The sequence below is a fragment of the Charadrius vociferus genome, unplaced genomic scaffold, assembly GCF_000708025.1.
Source record: "Charadrius vociferus isolate BGI_N301 unplaced genomic scaffold, ASM70802v2 scaffold484, whole genome shotgun sequence".
Classification (NCBI taxonomy): domain Eukaryota; kingdom Metazoa; phylum Chordata; class Aves; order Charadriiformes; family Charadriidae; genus Charadrius; species Charadrius vociferus.
The window spans coordinates 1,091,035-1,111,208 of record NW_009648074.1 but is presented as its reverse complement, the minus strand read 5'-3'; the positions used below and the strand labels follow the sequence as shown (position 1 = coordinate 1,111,208).

Sequence of the window (20,174 nt, the reverse complement as noted above, 5' to 3'; positions counted from 1 at the left end):
ATGGGTTTCACTTTGAGACCAGAAAACTGTTTTCTTCCAAAAAATTGTTATTTTTAAAAAACTGAAATTAATTAGGGGTAAAACACTAACTCTAGTGCCATGAACAGGCAGGATCAACTTTTTTCCCCTCCAAAGGGCAAAGAGTCATATACCATCCCCAGCTGAACCTTGGTGCTTCGAGCTTTTCAGGAGATGTTACCTAAACTTTATTAAAAGAAAAAGAACAATGTTTAAATATCAACACTGGACTAGCCCAGTCTTTTTCCAAAGTCCACATTCTTCATATGAAGCACACACGGCGTCCTGGATTCCCCAAGGCTGCATGTTCAGAAGTTCACAGTACATGGAACCATGTCTTTTTGTATTTTCTTGAGTTTCCCCTCCTTGCTCAGAGCAGCCACCCTTTGTGGTCATTTACTGGATAAACCTCAAGCCATCTCCTATCCGCACGGCTTGGCCTAGATGCCGAAGGTTTACTTGATGAGAGTTGATGTTGTCATGCTCTATGGATGGAAAAAAGCAAGAGAAAAAAAGCACCTGGTACAGGTTTCTCGAGACCCTTGCAGATTCCTCTATTCCAAAGCTGTTTCTGAAAGTCTTTTTGCCGGTTTCTCAAGCAGTTTTTGGCCTATTAACTCTGTCTCAGTTTGAAGAGCTGTTATTGGATGTTCCAGAGGTTGATGCAATCGCAGCTCCAGCTGGGCTGCTTGTGGATACAGATTTGCGGATGTGAGGCAGCAAGTATGGGTCACAGGCCAGCTGCTGGACATCTATCCGATCCTCCTTTCGGTAGGCCAAACAGCGTCTGATAAATGCCTGCACATACCCCAAAGGCAAAACAAGAATTAGTAGAGGGACAGAAACGGGAAGCTTTCTTTGACAGGCAACTCTTTGGGAGCAAGGCCAATCTGACAACCCCAGCGCTGAAATTCCTTCCCCCGTGACCACAGAGAGCGCCCAGCTCCTACCCCAGAAGCTCATCTTTTATCAGCAGAGCGCACAGGCAGAGGCACACGCTGCGCTCCGTTCAGTCCTCAGCCTGACAGCTACAACAAGGCGAAGCCACTGACCGCTCTGCAGGAGGCAAGCACTAAATGCAGAACTTCTTGCCGGGTTTAAGGAAACTCAGAGGAAGGAACTGCCAGCGCTGATTGCCGACTGACACACGCACACGCACACAGTGATCAAACTCGCTGCAAGAAGACTTACCTTTGCTTCTGGTGTGACTACTGGCTTTGGAGGGAACTGCACCTCGGTAGCTTTCAGAATTGTGTTCTCCTGCAGAATATCTTGCTGTGACTGGTTGTGACCGAAGGGCTACCAAAAAAATCAAAGGCAGTTGTTAAAGGTTGATGACAGGCCTTAAAAAACCCATAACGCTACTGTTTATCATCACTTGACATCAGCATTTTTCCAGGCGAGAAGCCCACAAATGCTGTGGAGGTGCTGCAGATTCCAGCCAGATGAGCAGGACACACTGAAACTCAACTAAAGGGACCAAGCCAAAACGTGTCTGGGGTGTCTCCGGCTCAGACAGGAGGGATCTCCACCTGCTTCCAGACCTCGTAGGTCAGCTCCAGCACGTGCAAGAGGGCCTTCATCTATCTAAGCTGACAGGAGATTCACCCACTTCAATCTTTGCTGGGCCGGTTCCACTGTTTGTCTGACTGACAACTCTAAGCAACACAGCGTGTTTGTCAGCCCAGGCTTTCACAACACTCGGTTACCAAGGACTCGTGAGAACAAGAGTTGACGGAATCCTTTTCCTGCTCCAACCTATGTCTTATGTTGTCATAAAACAAATTACCTTTTCTCAGGACAAATCACCTCTTCCTGATCTGGACTCCTCCCTTCCAAAGCCTTCCTAAAAACTTCTAGAGTGGGTCTTTGTACCTACTTTTTTTCCTAAAACACTTGCAGCTGTCAGGCAGTATCAGGCTTGACAAAGACTGAACACATTGAAAGCATCACAAAACAATGCCAGACCAAGAACCTCAGGTGTCTGTCTCTGAACGATACACTTGTCCCGCCCATAACAGCCTCAGTGGGAACATGCCCAGTGGAAAGAGATGTTCTGCAGAACATTGCTTTTGAAGGAAGTGCCATGCAGATCAAAACACAACGCAGTAAGTTCTCCCCACTTCATTAGCGTGGACTCTGCCTCGGAACTGATGGCACGAGACAAGGCAGAAGCACCTTTTAAGCCTGGGGAGGAGAAGGAAGAAGCAGCCAGGACTGCCTCCCAAAAGGTTTGGGAATGACCACTAGGAAAGGAGTTAAATACCTTCTTACCTTTCTGCCATAGAGACACTGATAGAAGATGACTCCCACTGACCAGACATCAACTTTATTTGAAATCTTTGGAGGTTCTTTCCCAACCACAAAACATTCTGGTGGCAAATACCTGATTAGAAGGAAGCGACAACAGGTTATGAGCAGTATCTCCAAATACTTCCAATCTTTTTCTTCAGAAAGGAAGGAAAAAGCTTCTGTGATCAGATATTGGCCCGGGACTCGAGGGACCCAATTTCATTCCTGTGCATCTTCGGGCCAAGACCACCAATGCATACCCCTTCTGGGAACGGAGGTCCCCAAGGACTCTCCAGACACTCATGGTCTGAGCGAGTCAGCACAGTCAGTTTCTTTTCACCAGAGCACATAAAACAATCCCATTTTCTTTTATCTTCACAACTGGTATTTGTTGTTCAAAGGGCTTGGCCAACAATTCCACAATAGAAACACACAGCCAAAATACATATTTCTAGAAATACAACCCCAGATGCCACGTCCTAGTTAGAGACACTCAGCCTCGCTCGAACTACAGCTAGTTTCATTTTTAGGAAAGGAACAAACCTGTACAATACTGAATGCCTCAACAAACGTTCCTGTACAACTGTTGCCCATAGTGACAGTCTGCAGCTCGGATAATATCTAAGAATGACATGCAGTGGCGCTCACCGTAGGTCTTGCTCTCAGCCACAGGTGATGCAGTGACGATACTTGGCATTGAGGATAAAGTATTGCTGAAAATATCTTTCACGCAACACTTGAAAGTGAAGCTCTGCCTATAGACAGCACTGTGAGATTTACACCTTTTGCAAGAGCTAACTATGGCTTTTTACCTCCTCGTTTCAGTGGAATACTCTTTCCATCTCCCTGATGTAGCTGAATTTCCAAATAGGCGTGGTATTCTCTTCCTTGCTCAAACTGTGAGACAGTGCCATTGTGGACTGTGAAAGAGCAGCCAAGCTCTACTCCAGAGCTCGCTACCTCAGCAGAATGCAGCATATGCAGTTTTTCACCAGACCCTTTGGATAAGAGATGGTTTTCAAATGTATAAACACTAACCCACTGAAAAGTAAAAAGCTGCCAGCCTCAGAAGGAGCTGTGTGGCAACAAGAGCAGTTTCCAGGGTCTCAAACCTCCAGTGTCTCAAGCTGTGGCAGTACGTACATAGCTGACATAGATCCAAAGCTGTTTATAAACTGTTCTTGATCTGTAACTTACAAGTGCCCGAGGCGACGCTTACCAGTAAGTACCAGCCCCCTGCGATGTCAGTTCCATGCCATCAACAGAGTTGTAGCTGTCATCATCCATGATTTTGGAAAGTCCAAAATCTGTGATTTTTATCTCTCCACATGCAGTACCATTGACTAGAAGAATGTTACCTAGACAGAGGAAGAAAACAGCCCCTTATGATACACATCTAACAGGAAAAAAAGAAACAAGAATAAAATTGCACTGAACTCTGGCACTCTGCACGAGAGGACAAGGAACCTACACAGTGAGCTGCAGCAGCCTGGGGTAGATGTTTTAACACTCAATACCCCGAGCTCCGGAGACAAGTCAGCTCCCACCAAGTGCTAGAATTGATCTGCCCATCCTCGAATGACCCAGTGGCCTGACATTACTTGGAACCTCCGGATTCCGAGCCCTATCAGCCAAACGAGCTTGACGCCCATGCTGTTTTGACCCCTCCCAAAGGTCCCGTTGGAAGGGCAGGTCAAAAAGGAGGATTAAGGAGAGAAATACACATACACAGTTATGACTCATTCTGCCCAGAAGTCCTGACTTGCCCCGGCCTCTCAACAGCCAGAAACTCTCTCCTTCCTGGCAGTGCTCCCCAGTGGCTTTCTAAGCTCAAAAAGGACAATTACTGCTTAGGCAGGCAAGAGTCTTTTACAAATCCATCAAGGATCAAGAAGTCAGATCATCACTGTTTTTCTGAAAGCCTACAATAAAGCAGCAGAATTGTGTGTGATGGCAGTGGATGAATCACAGTTTTAGACAACTGTAGGCAGAGCTCTGCAGCATGCTCAGACAACATGAGAACAGTCGGCAGCTGGGGGAAGAAACAGGGTCACTAGAATTAGTGCAACAGCACCACCTCCCGTACAGATTCCTCGTGCTGATGCAATAAACCACATCACATACCAGTTACACAATGCTGATGAAGTGCCACCAGTATAGGGAGACAAGCCAGGGATAACTGCCCAAAGAGATGGCTGAATTTTACTGGACTAGGAAAACAGCCGTGCAGCCAATATGCAGCACCCCAAAAGACAGCATTTTTCCCCTCGTGACTCTGCCCAATGATGAAGGGAAATCTGCACCAACATTTGGAGAGGACCTACTACATGGCAGACGTCGCCAAATTCAAAGGCAGACCCCAGCCAACAGTTCGACAGTACGTCCTCAGCTTTGTGAGCTGCCACATGATATGAAAAACTGAGCACTTCCAAGTTAGCTTCTGCCACCAAATTTTCAGGCAGATGATTACAGAAAGAAAAAGCCAGAAGAACGGGAACGCAAAACACACTTGTAATTATGGGAACCCTTTATGAAGCAATAACAGAAACTCTCAACAGCAGAATACAAGCAGGACATTAAGAAACCAAACACAGACACTTTGGTTCAAGGGCTCGTTCTGAACACGGAGCCTACTTTTTCTAGAATGTTATTTCCTTGTTTTATGTTGCAATTCTGGGAGACAATATCCTTTTCACAGCATGTTCTATGCATTTTAATCCTTTTCTTGTTGCAAGTTAAGTTTTCCCAGACAGCCCTGTCTCCTTTTTGCTGTCTGACCAAAGTAAACTTCCCCATGTTACTTATAACCCATTACCTTTAGTTAGCATCCTTAAGCACGTCAGCTAGCAGCACAGCATACCTGGTTTAAGATCATAGTGTATGATGGGAGGTTTGATTTCATTTAAGTATTTTAAAGCATTCACAATCTGCATGATAATGGATCGCGCCTCTTTCTCCGACATTAACTTGTGCTGTTTCAGGTAGAAGTCCAGATCATTTCCCTCACAGTATTCTAACACTGTACAAAACCTGAAGGCAAAACAGTAGTTGTTGTAATTAAGGCACCTGATAGAAACCAGAACACTTTGTTATTGCTTGTCTGTAAGACTCACCTATTTGGTCCATATATTAAATTAAGAGTCCTCCGGCCTATAATCCCTTTCTAAAAATAAGCTACCAGGAACACAGTCCTCAATGCTCAATAGTACAAAGGTCAGAGATCCCCCGTTAGTGCTAGATCCAGAAGCGGAAAGCCGTATCAGCTGGGGCATTTGCCCAGGCCAGCAAAGAGCAGGATTTACTAGTAAAGCACCACATCTGACACAATACGGTATACTGGTTTGTGAGCTAGCATCCCCAGAAAACCAATGTATGCTGAAACTGCCTCAGATATCTCTGCAGTACAGTCTGTAACATTGGTGTGGACATTGTCTGGACTCTCCTGGAAAGGTTTAAGAGACCAAATACTTTGTAGTGAATGAGTCAAACCAAGTCAAAGGACACAGCAACATAACTTACGAGTCAGTATCCAGCGAAAAGTAGTCATATAGCTTAACTATTCGAGGATGATCCAGTTCTTTGTGAATTCTGTACTCTCTACATGCATGTCTGAAAATAGGAAAGTTTGAGCATTAGTCATACAAGTGACTTAATTCTAAGTTCTGCAGATAGCAAACCCAGACATACCGCACAGCAGTCCAACTTCAATCAAACCCATGCATGTTATTCAGACAGCTTAAGAAAAGGCAAGCAAACAAGGAACTGTGCAGAACGGTTCTTGAGAACCACAGAATCTGAGTGCATCTCAAACACTGGCAATACTACAAAATAACTAATCTTGATTAATGGTATTGCTTGCCAAAGTAGAATAACCTCATAATAAATCGTTAAGGGATCCAAGACAGCTGAATACAAACCCCAGCAAGTTCTAGAAAAATTCCATGATGCTCTACCACCCAACTTCCAGGTTTCAAACTGAGCCTAGTTTGTCCCGGTGACTTGTTAGGAATTAAAATCACAGCTTTATCTTTGAAGGTCTGTAGAGAAGGCTTGGCTGCCTTTCTGCAGAGTTTATCTCATCCACTGCATTAGGGAGCAAGTGTTACCAACACCAAAAGGTTTCCTGTACCTCCCTTCTAGGCCCTGACATACATACAGTCCTAATCATCTGCGAAAGGATTAAGTATTCTAGGAAACAAAGGGAAGAGGAAGGCTTTCAGGGAGCACAGTGCAGGTGTGTACCTGGAAGGTGGGCATGAACAACTGTTTCCCAGAAGAACGGTGCTTAGACGTTTCAGACAGGAGAAGCCACTTTAACGCTTTCTTCATAGAGCACACTACTGGTACTTTAAAACCTTGTGCTACAGTATTTATACAAAGCTCTCTGTGTGCGCATGTTTGAAACATTTCTAATCTGACCATAACTTTTGCAAGTAGCTACTGGGACAGAGAGCGGTTTTTGAAATGTAGCAAAACACAGGGAAAAAAAACGGCAGCCTGTTCGGAGACGAGGGATAACCAAATGCAGGAGGAGGTTTGGAAACACGGCTGTCTGCTTTACAGCCTTACTTACTTGTGATAGTTTTCTTTCTTCTCATCTCTCCAGTTTTTATTTAACTGGTGTATTTTCACAGCTACGTATCTCTGTTCTGTTAAATCAAATGCCTGCAGAGAGAAGAGCTGAAAATCAGTAGGAATCACAACTTCAAGTTAATACTGCAAAAGCAGACAAGCTCTAACAAACCAATATCCCCACCCAGGAAATCAGCATTACGACATACTGAGTGAAGAGCAAACCCACATTTTGATGTAATTAGTTTCACTAATGAAACCAAGCAACTCTGAAAACAATTGAATATTCTGTGCTTTGATCTGACCTTCCCCATGGGACCTAACTAATGCTGCATTTATTCTGACATTTTACCACCAGAGCTACAATGGGATCAGAAAGGCCAAATTACTAAAATACAGTTAGTTAATCACACTGGGAAAGACCCTGCCATTATTCCCCCAAGCCAGCTAACTAGTTCTCTACACTCAGTTAAATAAACCCAAAACATACAGAGGATTTTCAGTACTTTGTTTCACACTGGTAGCTCAGCTCTCCATCTTGGAGCATAATGTTTCAGCTTATTTAGAAGCTGGAGAATTCAATGGCAGAACAAGATTTATTGTGCTGTATATTTTCCCCTCCAGTTTCTTGCTATTTAGGCAGTCTTTAAAGAACAGACCACTGGAATTGAGCTCTTAGAGAAACGCAGAAATCTTTTATCTTGTCTGAGAGCAGCAACAGCTGATAATTTATAGGACAGGGCAAAATCTTATAGTAAGCATACAAGCATAACCTGTGTCTCAAAAGTTGTGTACTTAACTCCTAACGCTCAATAGATCGGCCAAGACCCTGAAGAAGAAGGGCTAAGCGTTTCTTTGTTTTAATAACAGAGTTACAACTGTTAAGCACAGTCAGGTATGAAGCATTCATACCTTCTTGCTTTCATCTGTGGAGTCAAGGTTTTCCACTTAGTCAGCAAAACCTTCGAAGAGCAATTCAGAGTACTTAACACATGCGGCTCACACTTTTTTCTCACTACCTGAGTGGTCTAGTCCCCCTGGTTTAGATATCTATTGTTGTATTGCATCAAAATAATAAGTCACCGTGAAGTCTCCAATATTTGCATTGGTAGAGTTATTTTCATTCTAGCCAAATTCAACATGAATTAAAAACTACTGAGTACAGATGGGGAATACTTAGAACTGGAAAGGCTCTAAGCATTAATAGTCAAACAGCAAGCACCAAAGCATCACAGGTCTTGGCCATGCAATAGTGCTGACACAAAAGTAATCCTCAGTTCAAAGGAAGTCCCAAGACTACACACACACAGAGCCTGCTACTTCAGAGTGTAAAATGAAGACACAAGGAAAAAAAAAAGGCTTCTACCCCCAGGAAATATAGGCTTTGCTCTTATTATTTGAGCTATTTTCTCTTATTTACAGTGACGTTCAGACTTGCTACACCATACTCAATAAAACTTAGCCTCTTAAGGTATTTATGCGTAGCACTTGAACAAACAAGTGGTTTGCTTCTCTGACCTGACAAAACTTGCAGACTCAGTGCAATGTTTTCTCAAAACGTACATTTGCAGGGAATCTGACCTCTGAGGACAAGGGCAGAACCTAAAAATCTCAAGCCTGCTGTCTAATGCAAGCCAGATGCAACATGTGCTTTGTCCTCCCTTCTTCCTCCACAACCACACACACCATTGAGAAAAGAAGTGTAAAAGTTCTGCTTACTAAAATGTTTCATTGCAGATTCAGATTACACCACAGACTTCAAATTTACCTTATATACTTCACTGAAGCCGCCTCTACCCAGAAGATGTAGCAACAAATATCTATCATTTAGCGTTGGATGGTCTTTAAATCTGTCGAGAAAGACACAGTTTAAGAAAACTGACATAAATACTGCAATCTACTCCACAATAAATTACAGTTACTACATAGCTTAGAAACAACATTTTTATATTAGGACAGAAAAATATTATAACTGTGTTAACGACTGACAGATTTGATACTATTTGATCACTTTGCACTGATGAAAGACTATATAATGGTACCTTGATGCACTTGGAAGCCTTTGTCTTACATGAACTTCAAGTTATGTTACCATGCCGATTTAAAAAAGACCAAGTGTTTCTCACTATGAAAGGGACAAATAAAAAATTGCTATACGTTCTTGTCCCCGAATTCCATTTACTTACTGTGAATTATCTTCATTGTGTATCCTTTTCAATTCCCTGATATGTAGATTTCTAACCCTCTCTAGCCGTTCCAACTCTGCCTGGATCTCTGCTTCCTCCTGCACAAGGAAAAAGGAAAACACAACACTGTGTAAGATAGCGCAGTTAGCACTTCTGCCTGATTTACGGAAACACACACGTAATTCCACTTGCGAAGAACATATTGGTAAAGAACTTGTTTGGGAGATTAGAGAGATGGTCATAGTCAACTGAGAGTTGGGTGGAAGGTGACAGGAATGAAAACTGACTGGGCAGTTTTGTTTACACCGACACACAGACAGGAGGCAGAGGTATCTTTACGCCTTCTTGTTTTTTAACATTTTCTGTAATTAAGAAGTATTGTAGCTCTGGTCCTGCTCCTCCCCTGATTAAATGCTATGCAGCTGTTCTTGGAGGAACTCATCTGCTGCTGGGACAAGAGAAAAAGGACAGCCCTCAGAAGTAAGGAACAAGGATGTCACGATGCCACATGGGGATGGGGCAGCATCAGAGAGGGTGGAGAATGTCAAAGGACAACACATGGTAGGAGGTAGAACAGATCAGAGTGTAACTAAGTGCCATGTGGAAGTTTTGATGTAGAGCTGGAAGTTCTAGTGCCCTCAAACACGACACTAGAATTCACATCACCATGGACAGGGTTGCAAACCTCAATTAAAACACGCGCCATGAGCAGTATTATTTGGTATATATGACTCAAGGGACATAGTTACCCATTTGTCTTGTGACTCTGTTCCTTCCCTTCTCAACCTGTTCTATTTTTAGGCACAAAGAATGAGCCAGTTTCCAAAAGCGGAGAAGGATAAGCACAGCTTCAGACAATGCCACGATCCTGGAACATTACTTCATTTTCCATTAAGGTCCATTTCCAAATGGATTCCTCTGTTCCAGGGTGGCACACTACATGCCAGCATAGATGGACCCGCAATTAATCCGCTCTAGCAATGCGGAAGCTGTAGAGCAAGCATGCCTTTAGTATACTCCTGCCCGTATCACTCATCTTTGCTCACAGGTCAAGAAAACACAACGGGCAGAGTGCCAGCAGATTCCATGTGTGCATTAACTTTCCCTTGCCACCGAAAATAACAAGGAGTACAGTAGCATTAATGAAGCCTTGCATTCAACCGGTATGTCAAGGTTACAGGAAAAACTAAGCGTAGAGCTCAGGCACCACCTGAGAGAAGAAGGGGGGCTCCAGCAATGCATTTGCACACTTCCTTTTTGTTTCATATGGGAAAGAAAACTCTTTGGCCCTAGCAGAGATCACAGCTAACCACAAAATGGCAGAAGATATCTAATTTTTTTCAGTAATTCATCTGCTGAAGCATCCCAAAAAACTTATAAATAAGTTATTGCAATCACTGTAAAAGGTAACCAACAGGTTATCTAATTATTATAACCTCACTTGCAGGTACGGTTCCTACTGAAGCCAATGTATTTGAAAACAAATGTGCATTGCAACTACCTGAACAGTACTAGTTTCCAAAAGCCCAAGAGATTCTATTGGACTGTTACTGATAACGTTGGTTACTCAATATTGCAAAAAAATAGGGATAACGTTGGTTACTCAATATTGCAAATTTAATAAAGCCAATGATGGTTGCTTTTTTTGTTGTGTTCTTATAATTTGCTTCCCTATAGTTTTCCATTCCTTCATGTTCCCCCATATCAGACATGTACAGAGCCCAGCACCAGGGAGATCATAGTGACAGTAAGATGCATCAAAACAGTAGAACTCCCTGCATGAAACCAGAGCTGTAAGGATATAGAAATCTATTTATTGAAGCAACGAACATCCTTCCTGAATACCACTGCCTTGGAAAAAATTATTACATAATCCTGGCCATCCCTTTCAATGAAAACCTCTCAATTATCAAACAATCAGTAGTAACCTCTACAGAGAAATGCTGTTGTTCATAGAAAACTGAACCAAAAACCTACCCAAAAGCCTTTTCTGCAGTTAGTTCTTACCTTTTTAAGATGACCTAGTCGGAGTTTGAAGATTTCTTCCTGTTCGTGGTATTCTGCTAATGTTAACCTGCATAGAAGAGACAGATCCAGTGCATTAGGTTTCAATGCATGCGATAAAGTGAACAGCCTGCAGAACACACATCTCCAGTGGAAGTGACAACTACGCAAAGTGTGTCAACAGCTGGAAGGAAATTTTTTTAGGGAAATGATGCAACATGATTTTTTTCTTTTATATATAATCAATCTAAAGGAGACCAAAAGCTTAAACCTTGATAAAGCACATACTGATTTCAAATCCAAGTCCTAATAACACTTATTTAAGCTAGCAACTGATTTTTAACAAAGAAAGCTAAACCATAATCGAAATATGGAACGCTGAAGCACCAGTATTCCACATCAAGTTTGCTTTACTGACTCGTTTTCAAATTTTTCTTTGTAATAAAAACTGGATAATTCAACCTAGCTATTCACTCCGGGACTAGCAGTACACCTGGCAGCAGAGCAATGACCTAGGATTCAGAACATTTTCAGGGTCGACAAAGTGGCTTCCAGGGAAACCTTGGGAACTTCACTTCACCTTACCATGTCTTTAACCTCATGCGTAGTTAGGAGAAGCAATGGGATAAGGGGAACAATCCCCATTTTATTGATGGCAAGTGATGTGCAAAGTTTCCATCCTAGGTGGCTGGTCATAAAAAGTTTCACAATGTCTTTTATAGCCAAAGTGTGTCTTTTAGGACAGAGGCAAAGCACAGCCTTACACTAAAATAATGACAGATACCACCACTAGTGAAAGGTAATCATGTGCTGAGATCTTTCAGGTTAGAAAAATGAATCATTATACTCATTTTCTCACTACTACCAACAAGGAGTTTGGTAAAAGCATCACATGTGAACGTGAAGTTATGAAGCCCATATCAATGGCATCGGTTTACTTTGTAAGCAAGGTACACACGTGACAGCATATAAATATCTTTTTTGAACCTAAATTGAGTTCAAAGCATATCCCAGGAGGATTCCTGTTGCGGTGGTTATGCTCTGCATAGCACTTAGTGAAAAGGTTAGTGTATGAGGTCTGCACAGCATCAATGCTGCAACTAGTTTGAAGAGGGGACTGAGTCCTACGTCTGTGCAGCGCCGTGGGACATTGGCTCACTGCACAGTAAATTCAGAGGAGGCAGTATTCAGCTGTCTAAGTGCTCATCTTGAAATGCCCCAACTTCTCTCCACTGTCGATAATGCAGAGGGTCCACGTAGTTGAAATAAGTGCTATAGCAGTTGTTAGCTGATAAATTTAACACAAAACTCACGAGCCAAGTTCCCTTTGAAAGAATCTCAACCACAAGGAACTGCTTATTACAAATTAAAGATACATACGAAACACAGCCGGTACCATAAAAGTTTACATGTTGTCTCATTTCATATAAAAGCATGCTAATTCACACACTCCCCACCTCCCCCAGTGAGGGCTAATCAGATTCAGCTAATCTAAAAGACTGTCCCAAAAGTTTACGTCTTTGGTTGGTGTTGCTGTATAAGGAATAAAAAGACAATTGAATAAACCAGCAACAAGCTTTCCACATATTCTTGTGCACAAATGAAATAAAGGGCTAAACAGCAACAGTCTACTCATTAAAAGATGTAATGAGTACCACCAGGCTAACATCGCTCAAAATAGCTGCCTGTTAGCAGCAAACATTACAAAAATCAAGGGGGCTCTAAGACAAACACTGCCCTGTTTCACAGAAACATGCTTGAAAAACACTACTTCTAGTGAAGCTGAAGACTCTAAGGTTGCCCAAGCTGCCCTAACAAACCTCAAAAAGACCCAGCAAACTAATCTTCCTGAATGAAAATCTTTTTCTCATTCACAAGCTAGAAAGTAGTTTCAGGAGAGCGCATGTTTAAATTTGCATCATGGGACCCTCCTCTCCTTTTTAAGACAGAAACAGCCATGAACCAAAGAGGAACCAAAAAATCAAATGAAGGAATTTGGCTGTCCCGCTTCTCATTCAACTTTCAGAAACATTTATATTCAACTTGCCTAACAGACAGCTCTGTAAGAATTTCACAAGAAAAGAGCTCCCTCCGAAAATAAGATCATTTTGTACCTGATACATATTGGTCCAACAAATGCATTTACAGGATAACTAATAATTAAGCAAGTAGTCGGTCAGTACAGTTGCTTTCAGCTGACTTGCAAAAACAATGTTTTCATAAGCTAAAACACTCCACATGAACCACATCCATACACTGGCAAGTTGTTTTTATCAAGAATGCCACAAGAAGCTCTTCTAAACCACAAAGACAAACCCCTGAAACATATCGGCGAAGAATGATAAACCAGCAAGAAACACAGAGAAAAGACCTGGTAGCACAAAAAGGCTTACTAGCAAACCCAAGTAAAGCTAGATTACGTCAAGGCATGCTCACAAGATAGGCAGAAGCTCACTGGGTATCACAGACATTATCATGATTTCCAGGCACATTACACGTGCTGCCATGTCTGCAGAATAAGCCACACTACAGCTGCACCAGTCTGCCGGGGAAAAATATCCCTACAGAAATGTGGAAAGCGGTGTCCTGTCCCTTACGTGAAAGGTTACCACAATGAACAGCAACGCTTCAGAATATCCATGCACAGACATACAATTTACTTCTTCAAACTCAAGCTGCAATGCAAAAGGCTGGCTTTAAAACTCTATTTAGTTCTTTTTAAGCTCACTTGGCCAGAATGAGGGGTAAATGTCCCTACTCAAGCTACCTATTTGCAGAAAGCTCACAGTGCCCTCCAATACAACACACCCGATCAGCAGGCACCAGCATCCTATTTTGGGGTACTGCCCTGGTTGCTGAGAGCACCCCGAATATCACAGTTCATCCAGTTGTGTGCCACCTCTCCAGTGACTGCAAAAGGCAGCAGGAGTTTTGCTTCACATGCACTTGTAAAGATCAAGACCAGGAATTCAAAGGGCTCCAGGAACTCTGAGGTCAGGTCATGCCCAGGAGATTTAATAGTGCAAAAAGAAAAGTGTCATTGAGAGTTATGGTATTACCCAACCGCAATAAAACGAAGACTTTAAAAGAAACTGGTAGAAAGTGGGGGAAAGTCTCTGACTTAACATACTTGCAACTCTCAAAAACTTCCAAAACCAAGGTTCTAAATCTCTTGTGAGACACAGCTTTCCTCTCCAAGAACACTGGGACTCTTGGAGCACCAGTAACTTCAAAAGAGGAAGGTAAAAAAAAAAAAAAAAAAAGATCTTCTGTAAGAAGAAAGAGTAGCACTTCAACTACCTTTCCATTTCCCTGACTCAAGTATCTGCGCAAGACTGCTTTGGAGATACAGGACAACGTTTGATACACTGGTCTTACAGAGGTCACCTTTTTTTCTTTAGTATACCAAACTAATTGCTTGAAAAGCCTCATCAGAAAGTACATAGAAATAAAGGCTTCTAAATGTGTACAATTTTTTTTTTTCCTTAAAAAAAAAAGCGCACCATGTATCACACAGTGATACCAAAATCAATTCTGAAGTTGCAACACTTAAGAAAAAGACACCACTTTTCAAACTTGATGCAAAGGGAATACTGAAAAAGTTACTGCATTCAAAAACAGTTAAGCTCGTACAAAGTCTGGACTCAGCAGTGATCCTTGTTTTACTCCAATGAAAACTATTTAGAACTGCAGCCAGATGTTGCTGAATGCCAGGCTAATTCCACAATATTCATTTGTGTGTGGAGTGAAGCCTAGAGGCAAGGGCAAGATTCCATTTCCCAGCAGATATTTTGTGCTCTAATCAAAGCATGCAGCTTCGCAATGCACCAAGAAGGCCACGTAACCTACGTTTCATTTTCTGCTCCATTGGTCTTGTTCTTGCGCTGCTTCTGCTCATTGCTTGCTGGAGGGGTCTGTCCCATTGCAGGTGGCTTCCGTTTTGCTAACATTTTTCGTTGTCTTTCTATTTCTTCCCGTTGGGAATTTATCCTTTCCTGTTGCCTGGAAAGAAGAGAGTAGAAAAAAAACCCCATGAAGCATGAACTAATGGTACGTAATCGGTTGTCTTCAGCATCTGTTCTTAACAGATTGGAGCAATGAATTTCAAATCAGTTGTACTTGTAAGATTAGTAACAAAATATTTTTGTACAGAAAAGGGGGAAGTGCCAAACATTATGACTCACATTTTTTTAAAGGTATTTTTACATAAAAGGGGATTCTTTTCCTAACCCACAGAAACCTTTCTGTAAGTGAAAGGTTTTATTCATACAGAGGATATCCAAAAACAAGGAGTTGCTAACCTCACGGAAAACCCAGGGATCCATGGCAAGTCACGAACTTTCCACACTCTTTTTCCTAGAAGGCTCTGTTCTAAATCTCAAGCTTTCCTGTTAAAACTATTCCTGAAGTCTGGAACTGTCTAAGAAAGTATCCTTACACTTCAAGGGTACAGTTAAACTATCCTTAGCTCTCTGAAATATAACAAACACCATTCCCAATTTCACTAAGAAAACAGTCTCTCCTCCAAGATAAAAAGACTATCTTAAAACACTTGACAGTGATAAAAGCACTCTTGAAATTTCAAGTCTAAATGACTCGAGCATTTACATACTTAATTCACTTTTTAAAAGAGACTGAGACTGCAGGTAAATATTCCAGAGGTATTTCTTCCATGTCTTACAGCACAAACTAAGGAGGAAATACATAGTCCTTAATCTGCACCTAACAAGAGCTGCACTTCCCCATCAGACTACAGAGAAGTGATATGATTTAAAGGATCACACATAGCTCTCTCTAATGCAATTAATTTGCCAAGTCCTACTGAAAGGTCTAGGCCAGGTGGGAATTCACCGGATATTTCCATTAACATCCTGCATAAAAGGGTCTCTGATCTTCATTTCCAGGTTTCTGCCGCCCCTTTGATCACTGTTACCAGGAGGCAAAAAAAGTTAAATAGTATGGATTTTCTCTTTTAAGCTTCTCTACTTTCTACTTTAAAAAAGAGAAGGAGCTAATTAGCCTTCCTTGTCTAATATATGCAAGTATGCAAATCGAGTTGATTGACTGAAGATACATGTGAGAATTTGGCCCATCCCTCCACCCCCGGCACTGCACAGCCAGGCAGGTGCACCGACAATACCCGACAGGGCAGCCCACTGCTTTCCGACCCAGAGGCCAACTCAAACAATTTGATTCCAGTTTCAAGTCTCTGGAGGTCCAAGTGGAAACATATTTCTCACTACAACACGAAACCGTTCCCCATTGTCGGTAGCTGAGTTTCTATTTGATCCTTTCATGCATCAGTCACACCATTCTCACATTCTGACATGCAAGACATCACAGACAACTGCTTGTTTTTTCTGTCTTTCCCTCTGAAGGTAAAGACAACTCTCGCTGTCCTCACTTGATGAGGTTCTGGAAGGCATAGCCATCTGTCCACTGCTCGGTGAAAGACGCCCCGTGCCGCACCGTAGTGAAGTGACCTAGCCTCAATCGATCCTGCATGCTCTTATCTCTGCATGCCATCTTCTCCTGCTTTGACTGAAAACAAAATAAAACATGTTAAAATGTAAGCCATGAATTAGCAGCTAAGAGCTGTGCTGTGTTTTAAATCACTACCGATTCTTACCACTTTTCATTGTTTCAGCACTGCTTATCTGAAACCCAGCTGAAAATCATTGATCAAATAATTGCTGGTACTTCACACTGGTCTGACAGGTGTTTGTTTGACTGCCTTCTTTCTGATATTTCAGCCTCACCTTTCCTTCCCCATTACTGCTTGGGCAGCTCACACCCATTCTATCATCTGCTGAAATCAGTCTAGCGGTAGGATTAAAACTATCCCTTTGTATCAGTAGCTTAGCTAGACTCCAGACACGGCTCTGATCAGGCCCTTATTCATTCAAACAAGAGACGAAGGAAGAAAATGCACCTTGAATCACTGTTAACACTGAGATATGGTGACCAGCCAGCCCAGTCCTAGACTCACACCACTCCCAGAAGTGACACAATCTCAATTAGGTCACCAACACGCCTAAAACTTGGGGATGGTGTCTGTCACAGAGTGTTTCCGGTAAGTAAGAGGAAATTTCCAAGGCCTGAGATGAGGGCAGCAAAGCTTCAGTCACTCAGGATTAAAGATGAACCAGCAAAGCTCCTCACTGGAGCTGTACACCACCTGTCTGAATGCCAGGTCTACATAACACCTAGCCCAGAGTTACAAATCCTCCCAGGAAGGGGAGTCCCATTCAGCCAAGAACAATCAGCTCTGTGACAAAATCAACTCAAACAGACTGCATGTACTGGCCAGCACCCTGGTAGTTTTGCCCATCCAGTGCCCACAAACAATAGATGTACTTGGCCAACAGGTGAAAGAGCAATCAAACCCCCACATCGTTTAACCATCAGGAAACCTGGAAATCTTTCAACACTGAAGCAGGCTGGACGCTGGTAAACGGCAGCCTGGCACTTTCCCCAGTGTCTTTAATGTGTTGTTTTGAGCTTTATACAAAGCAACAATCTCCAACTTTGCCGTCTGAAAGTAGGAAAGGTCTAAATCACTTGCCCATGTCACAGAGCATATCTGGCAATTTCACTGCACAATGGGATACTGCTCTTGTATTGCCCGAGCTAGACAATGCTGCTTTTCAGGAGTATGAGTTTCCAATCCAGTAATGCCCGCTACATTTAGAGCTCAGACTATTTCACTTAGGAAGGGAGACCACTCTTTGAGACTGGGAAAAGTAACCAAACCAAACCATTCTGAACCGTTTCAGTCTTAGCATTACATTCCTGTTTGCAGAGAAATAATTCAAGACAGATAATTCAAGACAGAATTCTAGTTGTCTTTTATCACTATAGCAATAGGAACAGGTTTTCACTGCTCAAAAGATAAGAGAAGTTTTCAAGGACATGAACTGTGACTGCAGAGATGTGAAAAGTCCCCTGCTCACCTTTTCTATAAGAAGCTTCTTGCTCATTGTTACACATCTATTCAACCGCTCCTTGTACTTCTCCAGCATCTTCTGCTGCTCGTCTATCTGCCGTCTCAAATCGCAGTTGGCCTAAAAGTGAAAAGAGAAGAAAAGCCTTTGACTTTAAATCACTTGGAGCCAAACTGAGCATCACCTAGGAAGAAGTTTCTCCAGCTAGCTCTAGGCATCAGATTAAACAAAGCAAACCAGCAGGATAAGGAAAAAACACTAGGTTGCTCTTATCAAAACATGCGAGTCAAGCTCGACAGTTTTTAACCCACTCAGATCTTAATACCCCTCTAGAACAGGGAAGTGCTATCACCCTGGTTTACATATAAGGAACTAACGTACAAAAGAGACTAAACATAAGCACAAGGAATTTTTTTATTTCTATTTTTTTAAACATTTAAGACCTTGCCACAGCTACGAAGTCTCAAATTAGCTTAGTCATCCCTGGACTATCCTCCCTCTTCAGCCACAATATTGGCAGAGGAAAAGGATGGGGTAACTCCCTTTGCACTTTCAATTATGTTCTTGTTGAAGTTACTATCCATCAGCCCCACTATATAGACTGTTCCCAGTAACAGATGCTGTTTTTAACACCACCACAGCGTACAGCAGGATTTTACGTGCAACCATTTTCATTGATAAAAAGTTAAATTTAACCATTCCCCTTCCACCCAATAGTCTGGCTTCTGATTAAACAGCAGATGATAAAAACAAATGAATCTCTTGCCTGCTTCATGGATTGGTTTTCCACAAACCCACATGTGCCTCTGTGTATGTCTCTACAAGCTTGTCTTAGCTCTTTTAGGTGCTGAGACCAGATACACACAAACAGAGAGCCTTCCCTCTTCTTCCTTTAATGTGTTTTCTAATCCTTTTCAACCCTTCACAAGAGATGCCTCTTCAGCTGATGAAAGCTAAATCAATGAGAACTCCTCCATTAAGGCAAGATCCTTGATTTAAAGGTATTTATCTTTTACTGAAGAATACTAGGGGGTTAAGAGAAGCTTTATTCTTTCGGTTTGACCAAAAGATGTTCTCCTCATCTTCACACATGTGACTGACTCTCATGAATGAGCACTTCAGAATACAACTTCCCCGTGTACAGAGAGGCTACTGAACATGCTGCTAAACAAAAAGCAGAGTCAGCTCCTCACTACTTCGAAGAGGGAATAATTCTGCAGAGAAACATGCTAGGTTAGCTAGCAAAATACACAAGTGTGCCACAGATCAAAGAAAGGCCAACACACACAAACACCTGAGCTACACAACTCTGCACTGTACAGCCACAGTCACCGCTACACTGCTTCTGGATTCAAGCGGGCTCAAACAGAGTATCTACAAGTCAGTTATCTTGCAAGCAAGGGATGACCAGATTTGTTTTACCTTGCGAGTGTTGGTTCTACAAATGGTACACAAAATCCTGCTCTGCAGCCTAGCTGGCACTTGCATTCTAGGTATCTTTAAATAGCAGCTTTTAGAAGAGTTGTCCCACTTTAAATACTTACTCTTAATAAGTCATCTATCCTCCCCTCCTTCTTCTCCAAGTCAGAGTTCTTACTGTTTTCTAGTGCAGATATTTTTTCCATTGTGAGGTCAGACTGTATGGAAAAATCACCATAAACCACATTTAAGAAAAACAGTTGATATTTCAGACAGTCAGCATGTAACAGTGTAACACCCTCTGAGCTGAACAGTTAGGTCTAAGAAGAAGGAACTGATCCCCTGCACCCTAGCAGTCGAGGGAAGAACTTTCTCCATTCTTCATTTTCTTATTGCATGGTGGGCTTCTCCAGCATAGGAGGTTCAGTCAGCTAGCACAAAGCTGCTCTGGAGAACATAGCCTGGTAACACATAAAGGGCTACAATATCCTCTGTGTCCTGCAAATTTTGGTTTTATAGTTGAGTTCTACCCACTCCTTGGTGGTCTCTGACATTCACTGCCCTTTCCTGCAGTGCAACGTAGCTTGTACAGGAAAAAGGCTTAAGAAAAAACCCACCAAATTGCAACCCTCAGCTGGAGTATCAAATTTATGAGATCTTTCATGGGCACAGACAACCACCTGCTAGACAGAAGACAATACCTGTGGGTTCTAAGGTGGTTTTGACAGAAAACACAGGT

At 42.3% G+C, this 20,174-nt stretch overlaps 1 protein-coding gene across 3 annotated transcripts in view; it reads right to left on the bottom strand.

Moving 5' to 3' along the window:
- Positions 1–369: 369 nt before the first annotated feature.
- Positions 370–20,174, bottom strand: part of TLK2 (tousled-like kinase 2) — a 39,554-nt gene continuing 19,749 nt past the window's right edge. For 2 of the 3 annotated variants that reach the window (XM_009883826.1, XM_009883827.1), the window contains 14 exons: positions 19,561–19,653; positions 18,026–18,136; positions 16,477–16,613; positions 14,922–15,074; positions 11,076–11,142; positions 9,069–9,166; positions 8,651–8,732; positions 6,884–6,975; positions 5,830–5,919; positions 5,171–5,340; positions 3,530–3,668; positions 2,293–2,404; positions 1,210–1,317; positions 370–816 (listed from right to left, as the gene is read on the bottom strand). In XM_009883826.1, the coding sequence (XP_009882128.1) occupies positions 643–816; positions 1,210–1,317; positions 2,293–2,404; positions 3,530–3,668; positions 5,171–5,340; positions 5,830–5,919; positions 6,884–6,975; positions 8,651–8,732; positions 9,069–9,166; positions 11,076–11,142; positions 14,922–15,074; positions 16,477–16,613; positions 18,026–18,136; positions 19,561–19,653 (1,626 nt within the window). In that variant the 3' untranslated portion in view covers positions 370–642. Of the gene's footprint in view, positions 817–1,209; positions 1,318–2,292; positions 2,405–3,529; positions 3,669–5,170; positions 5,341–5,829; positions 5,920–6,883; positions 6,976–8,650; positions 8,733–9,068; positions 9,167–11,075; positions 11,203–14,921; positions 15,075–16,476; positions 16,614–18,025; positions 18,137–19,560; positions 19,654–20,174 lie in introns of all 3 variants that reach the window. The other variant, XM_009883825.1, reaches the window with a different exon arrangement.